This window comes from Silurus aristotelis, assembly GCF_946808225.1.
Source record: "Silurus aristotelis genome assembly, chromosome: 15".
Classification (NCBI taxonomy): Eukaryota; Metazoa; Chordata; class Actinopteri; order Siluriformes; family Siluridae; genus Silurus; species Silurus aristotelis.
In genome coordinates, this window is record NC_139588.1 from 22,168,563 (window position 1) to 22,185,976 (window position 17,414).

Below are 17,414 nucleotides of genomic sequence, written 5' to 3' on the forward strand. Positions count from 1 at the left end.
TGAATGATACCATGTGACACTCGAATGTGATGCACGAATCAACCCTGGTGAAGGCTTTGTGTTATGATCAGACGTTCAGGGATTCAAGCCCCGGTATCGCCAAGCTGCTACTCTTAGGGCCCTCATGGCCGACCGTGTGCCCTGACCCTCAGCTTCCTAACATCATTGAGATATATAAAGAAAAAGTTTCAAATATAAAGCAGTTTTCTCGCTTTCTTTCTTTCTTTCTTTCTTTCTTTCTTTCTTTCTTTCTTTCTTTCTTTCTTTCTTTCTTTCTTTCTTTCTTTCTTTCTTTCTTTCTTTCTTTCTTTCTTTCTTTCTTCCTTCCTTCCTTCCTTCCTTCCTTCCTTCCAATTTCTCCCTTCCTTCCTTCCTTCCTTTCTTTCTTTCTTTCTTTCTTTCTTTCTTTCTTTCTTTCTTTCTTTCTTTCTTTCTTTCTTTCTTTCTTTCTTTCTTTCTTTCTTTCTTTCTTTCTTTCTTTCTTTAGCATTGTTCTTTTCTTTTTCTTTCTTTCTTTCTTTCTTTCTTTCTTTCTTTCTTTCTTTCTTTCTTTCTTTCTTTCTTTCTTTCTTTCTTTCTTTCTTTCTTTCTTTCTTTCTTTTTGCTTCAGCATAGTTTTTTTAGTTTCTTTCTTTCTATCATTTCTTCCATTTCTTTCATTTCCTCTATTTCTTTCTTTCTTTCTTTCTTTCTTTCTTTCTTTCTTTCTTTCTTTCTTTCTTTCTTTCTTTCTTTCTTTCTTTCTTTCTTTCTTCCTTCCTTCCTTCCTTCCTTCCTTCCTTCCTTCCTTCCTTCCTTCCTTCCTTCCTTCCTTCCAGTAACCCAGAGATGGGTCTTTTTTAATGATTCACAATCACGTTCAAATAGATTCAATTTCTTCATTTCACTGCTAATCCGATCTCAGGTGTTTCTGTCTCTGCAGTTTACCAATTAGCACTGGACGCTCATGCCCACTTTCCGACTCGTGTGTGTGTGTGTGTGTGTGTGTGTGTGTGTGTAATTATTCCATTTTGCCGTGTTAATCTCCACCACTTAACCCATCAGTGTGCGTTAGAGATGAGTGTGTTTGAGACTGACTGCCATCCAGCCGTCCCAACCGCAATTATCCCGCACCCTGAACCCACTCAGCCTACTGAAATCGCTCCGGTTTGATTACTGCAGTGACACGCAACAGAAAATTCATTAGAAATGTCGATCTGTAGGCAATTGTGCTTAGACATGATATTTCATATGTCACTGAACATTAGTGCGAAGCTAAAGGCCGGCCGGGGCAAAATCAAACTGATTAATATTTAATAACTGCAGAGCGCCATGTTGCTGGTGGTTTGTTAGAATGGGGGGTGGGGGGGCGGAGGGTTCGGACACATCGCTGCTGTCAGTGAAAGTTTTAAAACCCTAATCTGTACTGATCACCTGCTTCCTGCTGTGCTTAAAGTGATTAGGCATGTCTTGGTCAAAAGGACATGGCCTTGAGACTTTTGAGAAAGTTGGAAAAAAGATAATCGTGTTGGTTAATTGCGCTTTCTTTTAAACATAATATTGATTACAGCTCAGGTGTAGACTGTTAATAATGGGTTAGAGAAAATTCATAAAGATATAGAATAAATGTTTTATCAAATTTTACTGACATTTGGAGCGACCCAGGAATCCCTCCATCTTAAATAGCGCTCCAGTCCCTTGGTTAATTCAGAAGGTTTGAGAACAAGCATTGCCAAGCTGCCACTCTTGTGGCCCCTGAGCATGACTTGAGGGTGTCGTATCACGACTAAAATTGCGGGTTAGCAGGGAACTTAAATGTAGTTGAAAAATAAATCTTGCAGGTGTATTTTGGTTAAAACATCCAGATTGAATGCAATTTCAGTTGAATTTCTACCTGCACATTAATCACATGCACCCAGCACACTTACTGCAGGGCTGCTGAGGCCACGCCCCCTTCATGCATAAAATCCCTTCATTCCTCCGTAAAAGAATGCATAATTTCTCGAGTCCTGTATGTCAATCAAATACATAACAAATATTAAATACATTTATATTTCAAATCCCTTGTGCTCTGTGTAAGCTATTGTGCAACTAAATGACACTTAAATCAAAAATTTGATTTTTTCGCTTGCATGTCCGCTTACAGCCAAATGAAATGTTAATATTTGTACCTGTATATGATACAGTTTATATACATTTTCACACATTTCTAATTAATTCCTGCTAAGTTTTTATCCTCGTAAATCAAAAGGAACGACTGATTTTGCGAAATCTAGAGTAAAAAGTGAAAGATTGGACTTTGAAATGTAGCGAAGTTAAAGTCTCTTCATCTGGAAATTCTTCGAAAAGGTACAAATACACGAAAAAGCCACTTAAATACATTTGATTCCACTTGAAGATCTAAATCCTTTGTTTTTGGCACAATTCTTTGTACTGGATAGACGTGTGTGAAACAAATTGACAGCTGATCCATAAACCAGCCTGTCTGCTTCCTAAAGCTCCTAAGCAGGATCTGCATGATTCTCTCCTGAATAAATGAGCAGATGGGCAGTTTCTATTAAATTATTCAGCCAATATAGAGAACAGTACATTACAGTATACAGTCAGTGCTTTTATGATTTTTTAGTGTTCAGATTTTCATTCTTTTATGTTTAATTCTTGTGGCAAATCTTCCTGTTTGATTGTTCAGAACAATTTCCCAACCTGTCCACCAACACACACGCTGATCAGCCCAAATAAAATAATTCGATCAGTCATCCAGGATCTATTAATGCTTCCATTTTGCCGGTTGCCTCCTTTATGAGAACTCCTGCTGCATACCTTTTCCTATAATTCCACTCTTTCTCTCGGTGTCTCTTCCCCAGCCTGTGCCTTTAACCTCATCTTTTTTAGAGGGGGGAAAGTGACGTTGCCGTGGTGACAGCGTTTTCACCAGTGTCTGCGGTCCAGAGCACATGGTTAAATATAGGAATGTCTCGCAATAAGGACGAAGGCATCTGAAAGTAGAAAAGCGGGGGAGACCCTTATTATAGCCGATAATCATAATTAGAAATAATGCGATGATTTGCTTCATTTCTTTTAAATTCTATGCTTTACAGGGAAACTTGCAACCTTGCAAGCGTTTTTGTTTATTTAAGCTTCTATTTGGTGTTAATTATTAATTAAAGGATTGAAAGAGAAGTGATATGAGTAATGAAACCCAAAGTTCTGGGTGTAAATCTAGAACAATGGAAGATTTAGACTTTAGTTTTATGATCAATTTGGTTCAACCGATTTGTATAATCGTGTATCACTGATATAGAATTCAAACATGTTCCTTCCTGGATCTTCTTCTTTTTCCTCTTGTTCTTTCGGCTGCTCCTGTTCAGGGGTCACCAGAGCAAATCATCTGTCTTCATATCACTCTTTCTTTTAAATCTGTCTTTTTCAAACCAACCACCTACACGTCTTCCCTCACCACATCCATAAACCTCCACCTTGTCTCCAAAACCTCCTACATGCGCTGTTCCTCTAATAAACTCATTTCTAGTACTGTCCATCATCATCACTCCCAACGAACATCTCAACATCTTCAGCTCTGCTACCTCCAGCTCTGCCTCCTGTGTTTTACTCAATGCCACTGTCTCTAATCCATACAACATCTCAGGTCTCACCACAGTCCTATAAACTTTCCCTTTCATTCTTGCAGATACTCTTTTATCACAAATCACTCCTGCTATCCCTCTTCTCCACCCACTCCACCCTGCCTGCACTCTTTTCTTCACTTCTCTAACACACTCTCCATCACTTTGCACTGTTGACCCTCAGGTACTTCAACTCAATCCAAAGGCTTTTATATGTACAGAAGTCCTAAAAGGCCATGCATTATAATATTTCATCTTTTTCATTTTCTTGTGAATTTTCCTGTGTAGTTGGCGTACGAGCACGTTCTAGAGGCATACGAACATGTTCTAGAGCAGGGGTCAACGACCTTTTTGAAACTGAGAGCTACTTCTTGGGTACCGATTAATGTGAAGGGCTACCAGTTTGATACACACAGTTTTCAGTTTGATCCGAAATGACAAATTTGCTCAATTTAGCTTTTATTATATGTTATTATTAATAATTAATGAATTCATCTATGTAAAGACGCTAATCATGTTAATGATTTCTCATAATAATTATCAACAATGATTTAGCAAAGTAGAAAACAGCTATTTTTAGAAAAGGCCCCCGTTGGTGACCCCTGTTCTAGAGGCTTAACATGTCCAAAAGGCATACAAGCATGTTCTAGAGGCACACAAGCATGTTCTAGAGGCATTCAAACATGTTCGAGAGGCATACAAGAATGTTCTAGAGGCATACAAACCTGTCCAAGAGGCATTGAAACATGTTCAAGAGGCATACAAACATGTTCTAAAGGCATACAAACCTGTCCAAGAGGCATACAAACATGTCCGAGAGGCATTCAACCATGTTCAAGAGGAATACAAGCATGTTCTTGAGGCATACAAACATGTCCGAGAGGCATACAAACATGTCCGAGAGGCACACAAGCATGTTCAAGAGGCATACAAGCATGTTCTAGAGGCATACAAACATGCCAGAGAGGCACACAAGCTTGTTCTAGAGGCACACAAGCATGTTCTAGAGGCATACAAACATGTTCTAGAGGCATACAAACATGTCCGAGAGGCACACAAGCATGTTCAAGAGGAATACAAGCATGTTCTAGAGGCATACAAACATGCCAGAGAGGCACACAAGCTTGTTCTAGAGGCACACAAGCATGTTCTAGAGGCATACAAACATGTTCTAGAGGCATACAAACATGTCCGAGAGGCACACAAGCATGTTCAAGAGGAATACAAGCATGTTCTAGAGGCATTCAAACATGCCAGAGAGGCACACAAGCTTGTTCTAGAGGCACACAAGCATGTTCTAGAGGCATACAAACATGTCCGAGAGGCATACGACCACGTTTTAGAGGCAAACGAGCAAATTCTAGAGACATACATGCATGTTCTAGAGGCAGCATCATTGCAGCATAACGGATGACCGCATTCGATTTTACTTTGATCTGGGACTCAAACTGCAATTGTTTTGTTCCCACACTTGAGAAGGAGACCGTCAGGTTTCAGACACCAACGCATACTCCCTGATATACAACACAAACATTCACATTGCAGAGGTGCAAGGTTTTCTCGCAATACAATTCCGTTGTGAGAAAACGAGCTTTTACGTTGAGCTCATAAGAAAAGGAATTAGTGATCACAAGAAAACGTTTTTTTTCGAGATCACGAGAAAATGAGGAAAGAGAACACAACGGTTGATAGCGCGACAAAACGAGGTCTAGATATTAAAGTTCTGTGTCTAGCGGTGAGGACGAATAGAAGAAATGATAGAAGAAAATGAAGGTTGTTAGAAAAGCAAGCGAGACATATAGAGGTGACTTTCTGCCTTAGTTACCTCTCAAAGGTCTACCCCCAACACCCCTCTCTTCCACCCCCCCTTCTGTACTCGCATGATGCAAATTATCTTCTCTGGTGAATCCCCAGCTCTCTAATTCATCGCCTCGAGGCACAAGATTAATCGTTACTGTTATTAAGATAACACCGAACGAGGACACGAACTCAAACTGTCCCTTTTTGCTCGTTTCTCTCTCCGCAGGTGTAACAGAAAAGGATTACTAAATGAGATTCAGGGTTCATATTAATATTTGGGCAATTACTCGAGTGGAATTAGATTGATCTTTGGGTCCGGGGGGGGGAGGAGAAGGAGGATGTTAGCATGGAAATTACAAGTCACACAAGCTGTCACAGTATTCAAGATTCAAGATTTTTTATTTGTCACTTAAAGTACAGGGGCAAATATATATAAGCAACGTTTTCAGCAGTATGTTGTTCTTTCCCCAAACAATCGCAAAGCGGAATGCACACAGGACGTCTTCGGATGCAGTATTAGGGTTGGAGTGGAAGATCTTCAGCTATAGAGTTCCAAACCTCAATAAAAATCTTTGGGATGAATTGAATTGACACCCCAGGCCTCCTCATCTCACTAACACCCTTGTTCTTGAATGAATCTCCTACAAATCTTCACACCATCTAGTGGTACATCTTCCCAAAAGAATGGAGCTTATCATTATAAAGGGACTAAATGTGGAATGCTCTCGTGTGTCCACAAACTTTTGCCTACCGTGTGTATGTGCGAGAATGTTGAAGATATGAGGAAGATACAACTACAAGATATTATCTTCACACTGAAGTGCTGTGAGATGCTACAGATTTTGCTCTCGATTTGGATTAAAAATGATAATTAGTGGTTTGCGTTTATAGGTTCTTGCGCTCCTTTTTTTTTTTTTTCTTTTTCTTTATTTGCGCCCGGAGCCTCGACTTGTTTGTGTCGTTCAACCCATACGTACAGAAATGTGAGGACTCGAGGAGGATGAATCCTCCCTTCTTCTGCCTGAGAGCGTTAGTGTGATTAGGGATGAGAGGAATTCGAGAGAAGATGTGTGTGTGTGTGTGTGTGTGTGTGTGTGTGTGTGTGTGTGTGTGTGTGTGTGTGTGTGTGTGTGTGTGTTTGTGAGACAGATAGGAAGGGAACTCTCGGTTTTAGTTGTGACAAATCCTCTTATACAGGGTTAGGGCTTAATTACGGGGATGCTCAGCATCGTAACCTCAGGACTCACACTGCTGACAGATAGCAGAGTTTGACTAGTGTCTGATTTATTTAATTTTTTATTTCTTTTCTTTTCTTTTCTTTTTTTTCTAATTTAATTTAATTTAATTTAATTTAATTTAATTTAATTTTTTTATTTTATTTTATTTTATTTTATTTTATTTTATTTTATTTTATTTTATTTTATTTTATTTTATTTTATTTTATTGTATTGTATTGTATTGTATTGTCCCCCTCATACACCCAGCTGCAGCAGCCCAGCTCAGCACTCCAGACTGCCCTCTCAGTTCTCGGTTTAATTGGCCGACACAGGCACAAAGCCACGGAGCATTTAGGAGGCTTCAAACATCCTATTAAAGCTCTTTATCTCCATCCCAGATGCCGAGTCTGGAAGAGATGCAACCGCCATATGGAAAACAGGGATGTGTCAAGAGGGAAAAGCACTCATCATATCATTCGCTTTCTCTCTTTCACTCCTTCTCTCTCTTTCCCTCTTTTCTCAGTTTTTCAGGTTTCAGGTGCTTTTTTTGGCATGACACTATAGTTTTCACAGACAGATAGATCTCTCTTTCTCTCTCTCTCTCTCTCTCTCTCTCTCTCTCTCTCTCTCTCTCTCTCTCTCTCTCTCTCTCTCTCTCTCTCTCTCTCTCTCTCACTTCGTCTCTCTCTTTGTCTTTATTTTGTCTCTCTCTAGATTCAACATGCAAAGGTTACTTTATTGGCATGACAAATACTGACATCTATCTATCTATCTATCTATCTATCTATCTATCTATCTATCTATCTATCTATCTATCTATCTATCTATCTATCTATCTATCTATCTATCTATCTATCTATCTATCTATCTATCTATCTATCTATCTATCTATCTATCTCAGTTTTTTCAGGTTTCAGCTCACTCTCTCTCTCTCTCTCTCTCTCTCTCTCTCTCTCTCTCTCTCTCTCTCTCTCTCTCTCTCTCTCTCTCTCTCTCTCTCTCTCTCTGTCCCCTGTTTTTCAGGCATCAGGTGCTTTTTTGGCATAACATTATATTTTTCATAGCCAGATAGAGCTCCCTTTATCTTTCTCTTTGTCTCTCTATCACTCTCAATCACTTTCTACTGTATACCTCTATTTTTCTATCTCCGTTTCTCGCTGCCTTTCTCAATTTTTTATTCTCTCTCTGCCTCTTCTTCCTTTTTTTCAGGTTTCAGGTGCTCTTTTGGCATCTCTCTTTGTCCCTATTGTTCTCTCTCTCTCTCTCTCTCTCTCTCTCTCTCTCTCTCTCTCTCTCTCTCTCTCTATCTATCTATCTATCTATCTATCTATCTATCTATCTATCTATCTATCTATCTATCTATCTATCTATCTATCTGTCTGTCTGTCTGTCTGTCTGTCTGTCTGTCTGTCTGTCTCACTTTCTATCTATCTATCTATCTATCTATCTATCTATCTATCTATCTATCTATCTATCTATCTATCTATCTATCTATCTATCTATCTATCTATCTATCTATCTATCTATCTATCTATCTATCTATCTATCTATCTATCTATCGATCGTAACAGCCCGTTTGCATTAACAGCTTATAAAAGTCACACAGTCATTTATATTGTGGATATTTGTGTAAGTAAGTAATTGAATATGTGCAGAATAAAGGAGTCTCCAGTGTTACAGTTTTTTCTCAGTTGCTTTGGAGCGTTTCTCAGATCAGAAATTAATTTCTCAAAACGACTTGTTCAACCTGTACATCATTTAATCATTTGTGCTCATCATAAAAACATTTCTTGTCGCTTCGATCAAACTGCGAAAGCTTTAGTACATTAATATAAAGGATTGTGTACGAGTGTCTGCTGTTTCCTACAGTATCAGTTGTTTATGTTCATGTTGATTAAAATATATTTTACTGGTTTCACCTGAATAGTTTTAACCCCCAAAACATCTCAGCAGCAGTTCATTGTAAGTCAGCGAATGTAAAATTGTTAAACCAGTCGTCAGAATCTGTCATCTAACATTTCTGTTACACTTTTATTAGTAAATGTGATGAACTGATGAATTGTGCAGATGAATCTTGAACGTCACTAATGAAGGCGAATGAACGACATCAGAACCAATCATCAACCAGTTCTCTAAAACAGGTCAAAGGTGAATCTGATGAAGCTTCAGTTGGAGAGTGAATACAGACAAAACACAGAATTATACATTCTGAAAATGGATGAAGTAGGAAACATACGAACACCAGTACAGTACAGTAAAAGTGTGAATCCTGTCCGTCTCTTACAATCAATATAAATCAAATATCCAATTAAATAAATGAATTTGTGCTGAAATTCATCGAACCCCAAACAGAAGGAAGTCAAATTTTGTGCATTTTCAGTCTCTGTGATCCAAAACATAGTTTATATCAAGAAACACTGAAACTGTGCAGCATCACACTGAAAACATGAATAAACATTCTGATGATTTTGTTTGTGAACAATGACGGAGTGACTTTTCATTCTGATGGGAATGAGATGTTCATCACACAAATACTTACTTTAGAGAGATGAACTGAGGATTTTGAGAAAAGTACAGACTTTTGCAAGAAATCCAATGTATTGTGCTGTTTGTAGAAATAGTTTTGAGAAATGCACTTTACTGGTTTACAGATATTAATAATGATATGAGAAAAACTCCAAAGCCACTGAGAAAAACTGTAAGAGGTGATAATATAGCCAAACTTCAGGACAGAGGTGTTTATGTTTATGACTGCTTATAGCTTCTGGTAAATAACATTATTACTGTTTAATGGGAATAAAGGGATTTGTGCTCTTTACTCACCGCCCTGACAATCAATTCTAATCAATTACGACTCTGGGACGGGAAATTCGCCGAAGTCGGCGTGATTTATTCTCTCAATAAGCATGTCTCTGCTTTTCACTTCTGTTTTTCATCACGATCGGCCCGAGTGCAGCTTTTCCCCACATCTAATCCCCCCATTAAGTGAATTTAACTTCAATTATTTTCTGAATTATCACAGAGCTAATTGGTGTTTAACACTCGCTCCTCCTGCAGTCCGTCTCACTACTGTCTCCAAAACACACTCCTCTTCTCCTCCTCCTCCTCCTCCCCCTCTCTCCCTCTCTCACATTCAATCTAATTAAGGTAATCTCTCTCTGTCTCTCTGTCTCTCTGTCTCTCTCCATCGCTCCCTCTCTTAACTAAAAATCCTTTTCCCATTCTTTTCAAATTAAAAACTAATTCTTTTTTAATTCTTTCTCCTTCTCACTCTTTCTCTTTCATTCTCTTCCTTTCTCTCGCTCTTTCTTTTTTTTTCTCTCACCCTGTTTCGTCTTCTCTCCGTCTTTCTCTGCCTCACTCACACCTTATGTGTCTCACATGCTCTCTTTTTTTCTCTCATTCTATTTTTATCTCTCTGTCTCTGTCTCTGTCTCTCTCTCTCTCTTTTTAAAAAAAAGTTTTTCTCCCTTTGCCTCTAACCCTTACTCTCTCTTTCTCGGTCCCTCTTTCTTTCTCTCACCTTTTTAGGCTCTTGTTAGCTATCTTTCTATCTGGCCTGTCATTCCTTTTCTCAGTTTTTTTTTTTATTGTCAATAAATTTATCTCTGTCCTTATCCCTCGATCTCTGTCTCGCTTTCTGTGTCTTTTTTCCTTTTGGTTTCTCTCTGTCCATCTCTCTCTCTCTCTCTCTCTCTCTCTCTCTCTCTCTCTCTCTCTCTCTCTCTCTCTCTCTCTCTCTCTCTCTCTCTTCTTTCTCTCAGTCTCTCACACAAATTAAGTCTCTCTGAATTACTTTGCTATCCGGTTTCTGCTTCGCTTCTGCAAATCCCTTCTGTGTGATGGGTGATTTCGGTGGAATCCTGTGTGTGTGTGTGTGTGTGTGTGTGTGTGTGTGTGTGTGTGTGTGTGTGTGTGTGTGTGTGTGTGTGTGTGTGTGTGTGTGTTGGATTAGTGAAAAGAAAAGACTACATCGGGTCAGACGGTTTGTCATTTTTCTTCCCTGCATCAGCACTTTTTCTCCTCGGAGCTATAAGAAGGCAGATCTGTCCTCCGTCTGCATTATGACGAGAAAGAAAAAATGTCTCTTTTGTCAGCACAAAAACAGGATTTATAGTAAGAAGATTTTATAGTGTCCTGGTTCACTGTCTGGACATTTCATTCCACTTCCCATTCCACTTTATTATTAACTCCATTTACTTTACTATTATCTACATTTTATTTATAGGGAGGTTCTGCTCACACACACACACACACACACACACACACACACACACACACACACACACACACACACACACACACACACACACACACACACACACACACAAAATACTTTTGTCCATGAAGTGTATTTTTAACATGGAAAGAACAGTTCTTTAGGTTTTTTCCTTCAATGAATTCTTTTCCTAATGTTTTTCCTTCCTTTCTTCCCATCATTTGATCTGTTCCTCCTTCTTTTTATCTTGCTTTGATTCATTTTTAATCTTTCTTTTTTTTTTTTTTTTTTTTTTTTTACAAATAAAACTAAATAATTTCAGAGAAAGGGAAATTAAATTGGAATAAAGAAAGAAAGAAAGAAAGAAAGAAAGAAAGAAAGAAAGAAAGAAAGAAAGAAATGACAGGAAAAACATTAAGAAAAAAATTAATTGAAGGAAAAAACCAAAAGAATTGTTCTTTCCATCCCTCTGTCTTTTTTATGTTCTTTCCTTTTTTGCCCATCTTTCTTTCTTTCTTTCTTTCTTTCTTTCTTTCTTTCTTTCTTTCTTTCTTTCTTTCTTTCTTTCTTTCTTTCTTTCTTTCTTTCTTTCTTTCTTTCTTTCTTTCTTTCTTTCTTCCCTCCTTCCTTCCTTCCTTCACTCTAACCCATGTAAAGTATGTCTTCATGGATCTGGCTTTGTACACTTTGTGTTCTGCTGGAACAGGATATATATATATATACACTAATATATATTGGGGAAGAACCACATAATTGGCTGGAAAAGTCAGGTGTCCCAATACTTTTGTCCATGAAGTGTATTTTTAACACCTGCGCTACGTTATTGTTTGCGTCTGGTTGTGATTGTTATATATTTTTGCCCCTGGGCAGCATGACCCGCCCCTGGTGGTGACGGATCTGTACGAGGACATTAAGGATGGCGTGATGCTGTTAGCACTTCTGGAAGTTTTATCTGGACAGACGCTGGTAAGAATTCAGACTTATTTTGAATATAAATCATATAAATCGTTCTGTTCAGAGTGCATTTATTCCTTTATTCCTTTATTGCCTTTTAATATGCAAAAAAAAGTGATTTCATTATAACAATATTTACATTATGCACAAGGTATGTGTCTCTGTCCATCAATCTGTCTGTCCTGCTGTCTGTCAATTTTGCTTTGAGTCATGTACCTTTTGGTCTGTCTTTCTTTCTGTCCAGGTTTCATCTGTGTCTGTATCTGTCTATCTATCTATCTATCTATCTATCTATCTATCTATCTATCTATCTATCTATCTATCTATCTATCTATCTATCTATCTATCTATCTATCTATCTATCTGTCTGTCTGTCTGTCTGTCTGTCTGTCTGTCTGTCTGTCTGTCTGTCTGTCTGTCTGTCTGTCTTTTTGTTAGTCCATATATCATCTCTATGTCTGTTTGTTTATTTGCTTGTATACCTGTTTGTCTGTCCAACCATCTGTCTAGGTTTCTATCAGTCTATCTGTCTATGCAAACGTTATTTTTTTTATATCTATTTGTATCTATTTTTATATACTTTCTCCACACTATTGAAGGGCACTAATATTTATAACTCTGAATGCAGTTAAAGACTACATTTGAATATCTGGGGTATGAAAATAACCAGTGGCCTATTTCTTGTCTAGACAGGCTTTATATAGGACTCCGCTCGACACACACACACACACACACACACACACACACACACACACACACACATGCATGCATGATCAGGGTTCTCCCATAAGGCCCGAGTTGCCTCAGGTCCATGGTATGTTGCATAAAATAGTTGCCGCTTTGGGTTTTCATTTGCCACCGTTTCATTTATCCACGTCTTTACATCTGGTGCTTTTTATGTTAATCACAGACTCCAGCTACGCCGCATGTCTTTGTTTTCACACGTCTATCAGACCTTACTCTCTCGGTTTGTAATGAAATGTTCTTTCCTTCTCTTTTTTCCCCCTCCTTCCCTCCTTGGTCCTTTCATGGTATCCGTGTGTCTTCCTCGGCCCTCACGGCAGCCGTGCGAGCAGGGCCGCAAGCTCAGGAGAATCCACTGGCTGGCCAACGTGGGAACGGCGTTGCACTTTCTCGAGGGCAGAAGGGTAAGCTCACTCCTTTCTCAGAGTGCTCTGCTCAGGTGAAGTGCTTCGGGACAAAACAGCTTGCCTTGACCTGCATAACCTTGACAGCCCTCCACCCCTTCCTCTTCCCCTCCTTTCCTCCTTTCTCCCTCACATTGCCTTTTTCTCTCTTTCCCTCTCCCCTTTTTCCTCCTCCAGAGAGACCCTCGCTCAACTCAATACACGCTTTTGTTCTTCATCCATCCGGAACTTTGCTGCTTTCTCGCATCCTCAACAAAACACAGTGTACTTTATCACTTTTCATTTGGTCCAACAGATCATCCAAAAATCATCATCTATATTACGTAATATACAAAGGCATAATCAACAACATGGTGAAATTATGCTACTTTGGGTGGCAATATTTTTGAACCATGCAAAAGGTTTGATTGCTACAAAAAATAAAAATATTTTTTTTTTTCTGGCCATCACATAAAGGGTGCCAATAATTGTAGCGTTTCTAAATAAAGTAATTCCTTTAATACCACATCATTCAGGAAATAACCACAGACTTTTTATCTATTTATAGCTACATATTGTAACATGATGACCGGAACAGTGGTAGTAGAATCCATATGCGGTTTGACACACGTAATCCAAAACGTAGCAACAGACAAGAAGGTCTGGTACGGAATAAGGGCAATCCATGAAGTAGGAAAAAAAAATGGTTGGCACAAAGAAAGTTTAGAAACAATAGCAAGGGTCGGTACACAGAATATTAAAGAACATGGACTAAAGAACGGCTCAGTACACAATAAACAACAAAATACTTTGCAATGTCTGGTGGCATTGGCGTAGCAAAAGGAAGGCTTCCCCCCACATCCCTACTGCCTTCTTAGGAACACCTCCAGGGTTTCTCTTTTGGAGTTGGCCTCAAGCCAGTGGAGCTGGTTGTTTGGAGTGTTCTCTGTGAAAGTCCTCAGTAAGGGTGGTTCCAGAATTATCCACCCAGCATTGTTTTTCTGGCACATACCTCTCCCAATCCACCGGATATTGGAGTTTGTCTTCACTATGTACCATGTATGCTGTGTCCTTATCTCCAAAGGGGGTGGTGGTATCTGTTCCGATTCATTGCTGTGTGGTTGGGTGTGAGCTGGCTTGAGCAGTGAAACATGAAAGGATGGTGAAATAAGTGTTGTAAGTGGTAGGTGACCAGTGGTAGGATTTTCAAGTCAAGTCAAGTCAAGTCAAGTCAAGGCAAGTCAAGCTTTTATTGTTGCTGATTTTAAAGGGTCAGATGAACCTTGGACTGAGCTTTTTGCATGGTAGCTTATACTTTATGTTCTGTGTAGACAGCCACACCTTTTTGACTGGTTGGTATGTGCGGTGAGGGTGCCTTTGTTGATTTGCCTTGGTCTTTTGACAGCTTACTGGTCGCTGAAGTTGAATATGAGCCTGTTCCAATACTTCTTTACTCCGATCAAACCAAGTCATTCAAAGCGAGGACATCAAAGTGCTCTTCTGCCAATGGAAACAGAGGGGGATGGTAGCCAAGTATGCACTGGAATGGAGTGAGGTTTGTAGAGGAGTGTGTTAGTGAATTCTTGGTGTACTCTGCCCATATGAGAAACTCACTCCAATAATGTTGTTCCTGGTTACATTACAATCTTGAGAATCAGCCCAGGTTTTGGTTAATCCGCTCCACTTTACCATTGCCTTGTGGATGGTACCCCTAGGTCAAGCTGATTAGAATCCCCAGCAGGTCACAGAAATCTCTTCACACCTGTGATGTTACCTGGGTTTCCTGATCAGAAACAACATCCTGTAATAAGCCAAAATTTCTGAAAATGTGTTGCCAAATAATAGTTTGGCTGTTTTCTTGGCTGTGGGTAGGCCCTTCAAAGATATGAACTTACAGGCCTTCGAGAATCGGCCCACTGCCACTACTACGGTTGTGTGCCCCTCTGAGTTGGGAAGGTCTGTGACAAAGTCAAGTCAAGTCAAGTCAAGTTTATTTCTAAAGCTTTTCACAACAGACATTGTCTCAAGCAGATTTACAGAATGTAACAGTGAAGGTGAATCTTCTTCTTCTTCTTTCGGCTGCTCCCATTAGGGGTCGCCACAGCGGATCATCCGTCTCCATACCACCCTGTCCTCTACATCTGCCTCTTTCACACCAACTACCTGCATGTCTTCCCTCACCACATCCATGAACCTCCTCCTTGGCCTTCCTCTTTTCCTCCTACCTGGTGGCTCCATCTTCAGCATTTTTCTACCAATATAATTCATGTCCCTTCTCTGCACATGTCCAAACCATCTCAATCTCGCCTCCCTCACCTTGTCACCAAAACATCCTACATGTGCTGTCCCTCTAATAAACTCATTTCTAATCTTGTCCATCCTCGTCACTCCCAACGAAAACCTTAACATTTTCAGCTCTGCTACCTCCAGCTCCACCTCCTGTCTTTTACTCAATGCCACTGTCTCTAATCCATACAACATCGCAGGTCTCACCACAGTCCTATAAACTTTCCCTTTCATTCTTGCAGATACCCTACTATCACAAATCACTCCTGTCACTCTTCTCCACCCACTCCACCCTGCCTGCACTCTTTTCTTTACTTCTCTAACACACTCTCCATTACTTTGCACTGTTGACCCCAGGTACCTGAACTCCTCCACCTTCTCCACCTCTTCTCCCTGCAACCGCATCACTCCACTGCCCTCCCTCTCATTCACACACATGTACTCTGTCTTACTCCTACTGACTTTCATTCCCCTTCTCTCAAGCGCATATCTCCACCTCTCCAGGCTCTTCTCAACCTGCTCTCTACTCTCACCACAAATCACAATATCATCTGCAAACATCATAGTCCAGGGAGACTCCTGTCTGACCTCGTCCGTCAACCTGTCCATCACCACTGCAAACAGGAAAGGGCTCAGGGCCGATCCTTGATGCAGTCCAACCTTCACCCTGAACCAGTCTGTCGTACCTACTGCACACTTCACTGCCGTCACACTGTCCTCATACATGTCCTGCACCACCCTCACATACTTCTCTGACACACCTGACTTCCTCATACAATACCACAACTCCTCTCTCGGTACCCTGTCGTACGCTTTCTCTAAATCCACAAATACACAATGCAGCTCCTTCTGTCCTTCTCTATACTTCTCCATCAACATCCTCAAAGCAAATAAGGCATCTGTGGTGCTCTTCCTCGGCATGAAACCATACTGTTGCTCACAGATGGTCACCTCTTCTCTCAGCCTAGCTTCCACTACTCTTTCCCATAACTTCATGGTGTGACTGATCAACTTAATTCCCCTGTAGTTACTGCAGGTCTGCACATCTCCCTTATGCTTAAAGATCGGTACCAGCACACTCCTTCTCCATTCCTCAGGCATCCTCTCCCCTTCCAGAATTCTGTTAAACAATCTGGTTAAAAACTCCACTGCCATCTCTCCTAAACATCTCCACGCTTCTACCGGTATGTCATCTGGTCCAACCGACTTTCCATTCTTCATCCTCTTAATCGCTGCTCTCACTTCCTCCTTACTAATCCTATCTACATCCTGCTTCACCAACTCCACATCCTCCAATCTTCTCTCTCTCTGATTTTCCTTATTCATCAGCTGCTCAAAATACTCCCTCCATCTTCTCAACACACTCTCCTCACTAGTCAACACATTTCCCTCTCCATCCTTTATTGCTCTAACTTGCAGTACATCCTTCCCAGCTCGGTCCCTCTGCCTGGCCAATCGGTATAAATCCTTTTCTCCTTCCTTAGTGTCCAACCTCTTATACAGCTCCTCATATGCCTTTTCCTTGGCTTTCGCCACATCCCTTTTTACCTGCTGCCGCATCTCCTTGTACTCCTGCCTACTTTTCTCATCACTCTGTCGATCCCACTTCTGTTTTGCCAACCTCTTTCCCTTAATGCTCTCCTGCACTTCCTCATTCCACCACCACGTCTCCTTGTCTTGCTTTCTATTTCCAGATGTCACACCAAGTACTTTTCTAGCTGCCTTCCTCATCACTCCTGCAGTAGTTGCCCAATCATCCGGCACCTCTTCACCACCACCAAGCCCCTGTCTGACCTCTTCCCTGAACCTCACACCACACTCTTCATCCTTCAGTTTCCACCATCTTATTCTTCTTTCAATCCTTACTTTCCTCCTCTTCTTCTTCTTCGCCTCCAAAACCATCCTACAGACCACCATCCGATGCTGTCTAGCTACACTGTCCCCCGCCAACACCTTACAGTCTACAATCTCCTTCAGGTTGCATCTCCTACACAGAACATAATCCACCTGTGTGCACCTTCCTCCACTCTTATACGTCACCCTATGATCCTCCTTCTTCTTAAAATACGTGTTCACCACTGCCATTTCCATCCTTTTTGCAAAATCTACCACCATCTGCCCTTCCACATTCCTCTCCTTAAAACCATACCTACCCATCACCTCCTCATCACCTCTGTTCCCTTCACCTACATGCCCATTAAAGTCTGCC

General features: G+C 40.4%; 1 protein-coding gene across 1 annotated transcript in view; it reads left to right on the forward strand.

Annotated features, from left to right (window-relative positions):
* syne1a (spectrin repeat containing, nuclear envelope 1a) overlaps positions 1-17,414 on the forward strand; it is a 216,644-nt gene that overhangs the window by 23,891 nt on the left and 175,339 nt on the right. Inside the window, exons 3-4 of the mRNA XM_083562574.1 lie at positions 11,709-11,804; positions 12,857-12,940. Of these exons, the coding sequence (XP_083418700.1) occupies positions 11,709-11,804; positions 12,857-12,940 (180 nt within the window). The remainder of the gene's footprint in view (positions 1-11,708; positions 11,805-12,856; positions 12,941-17,414) is intronic.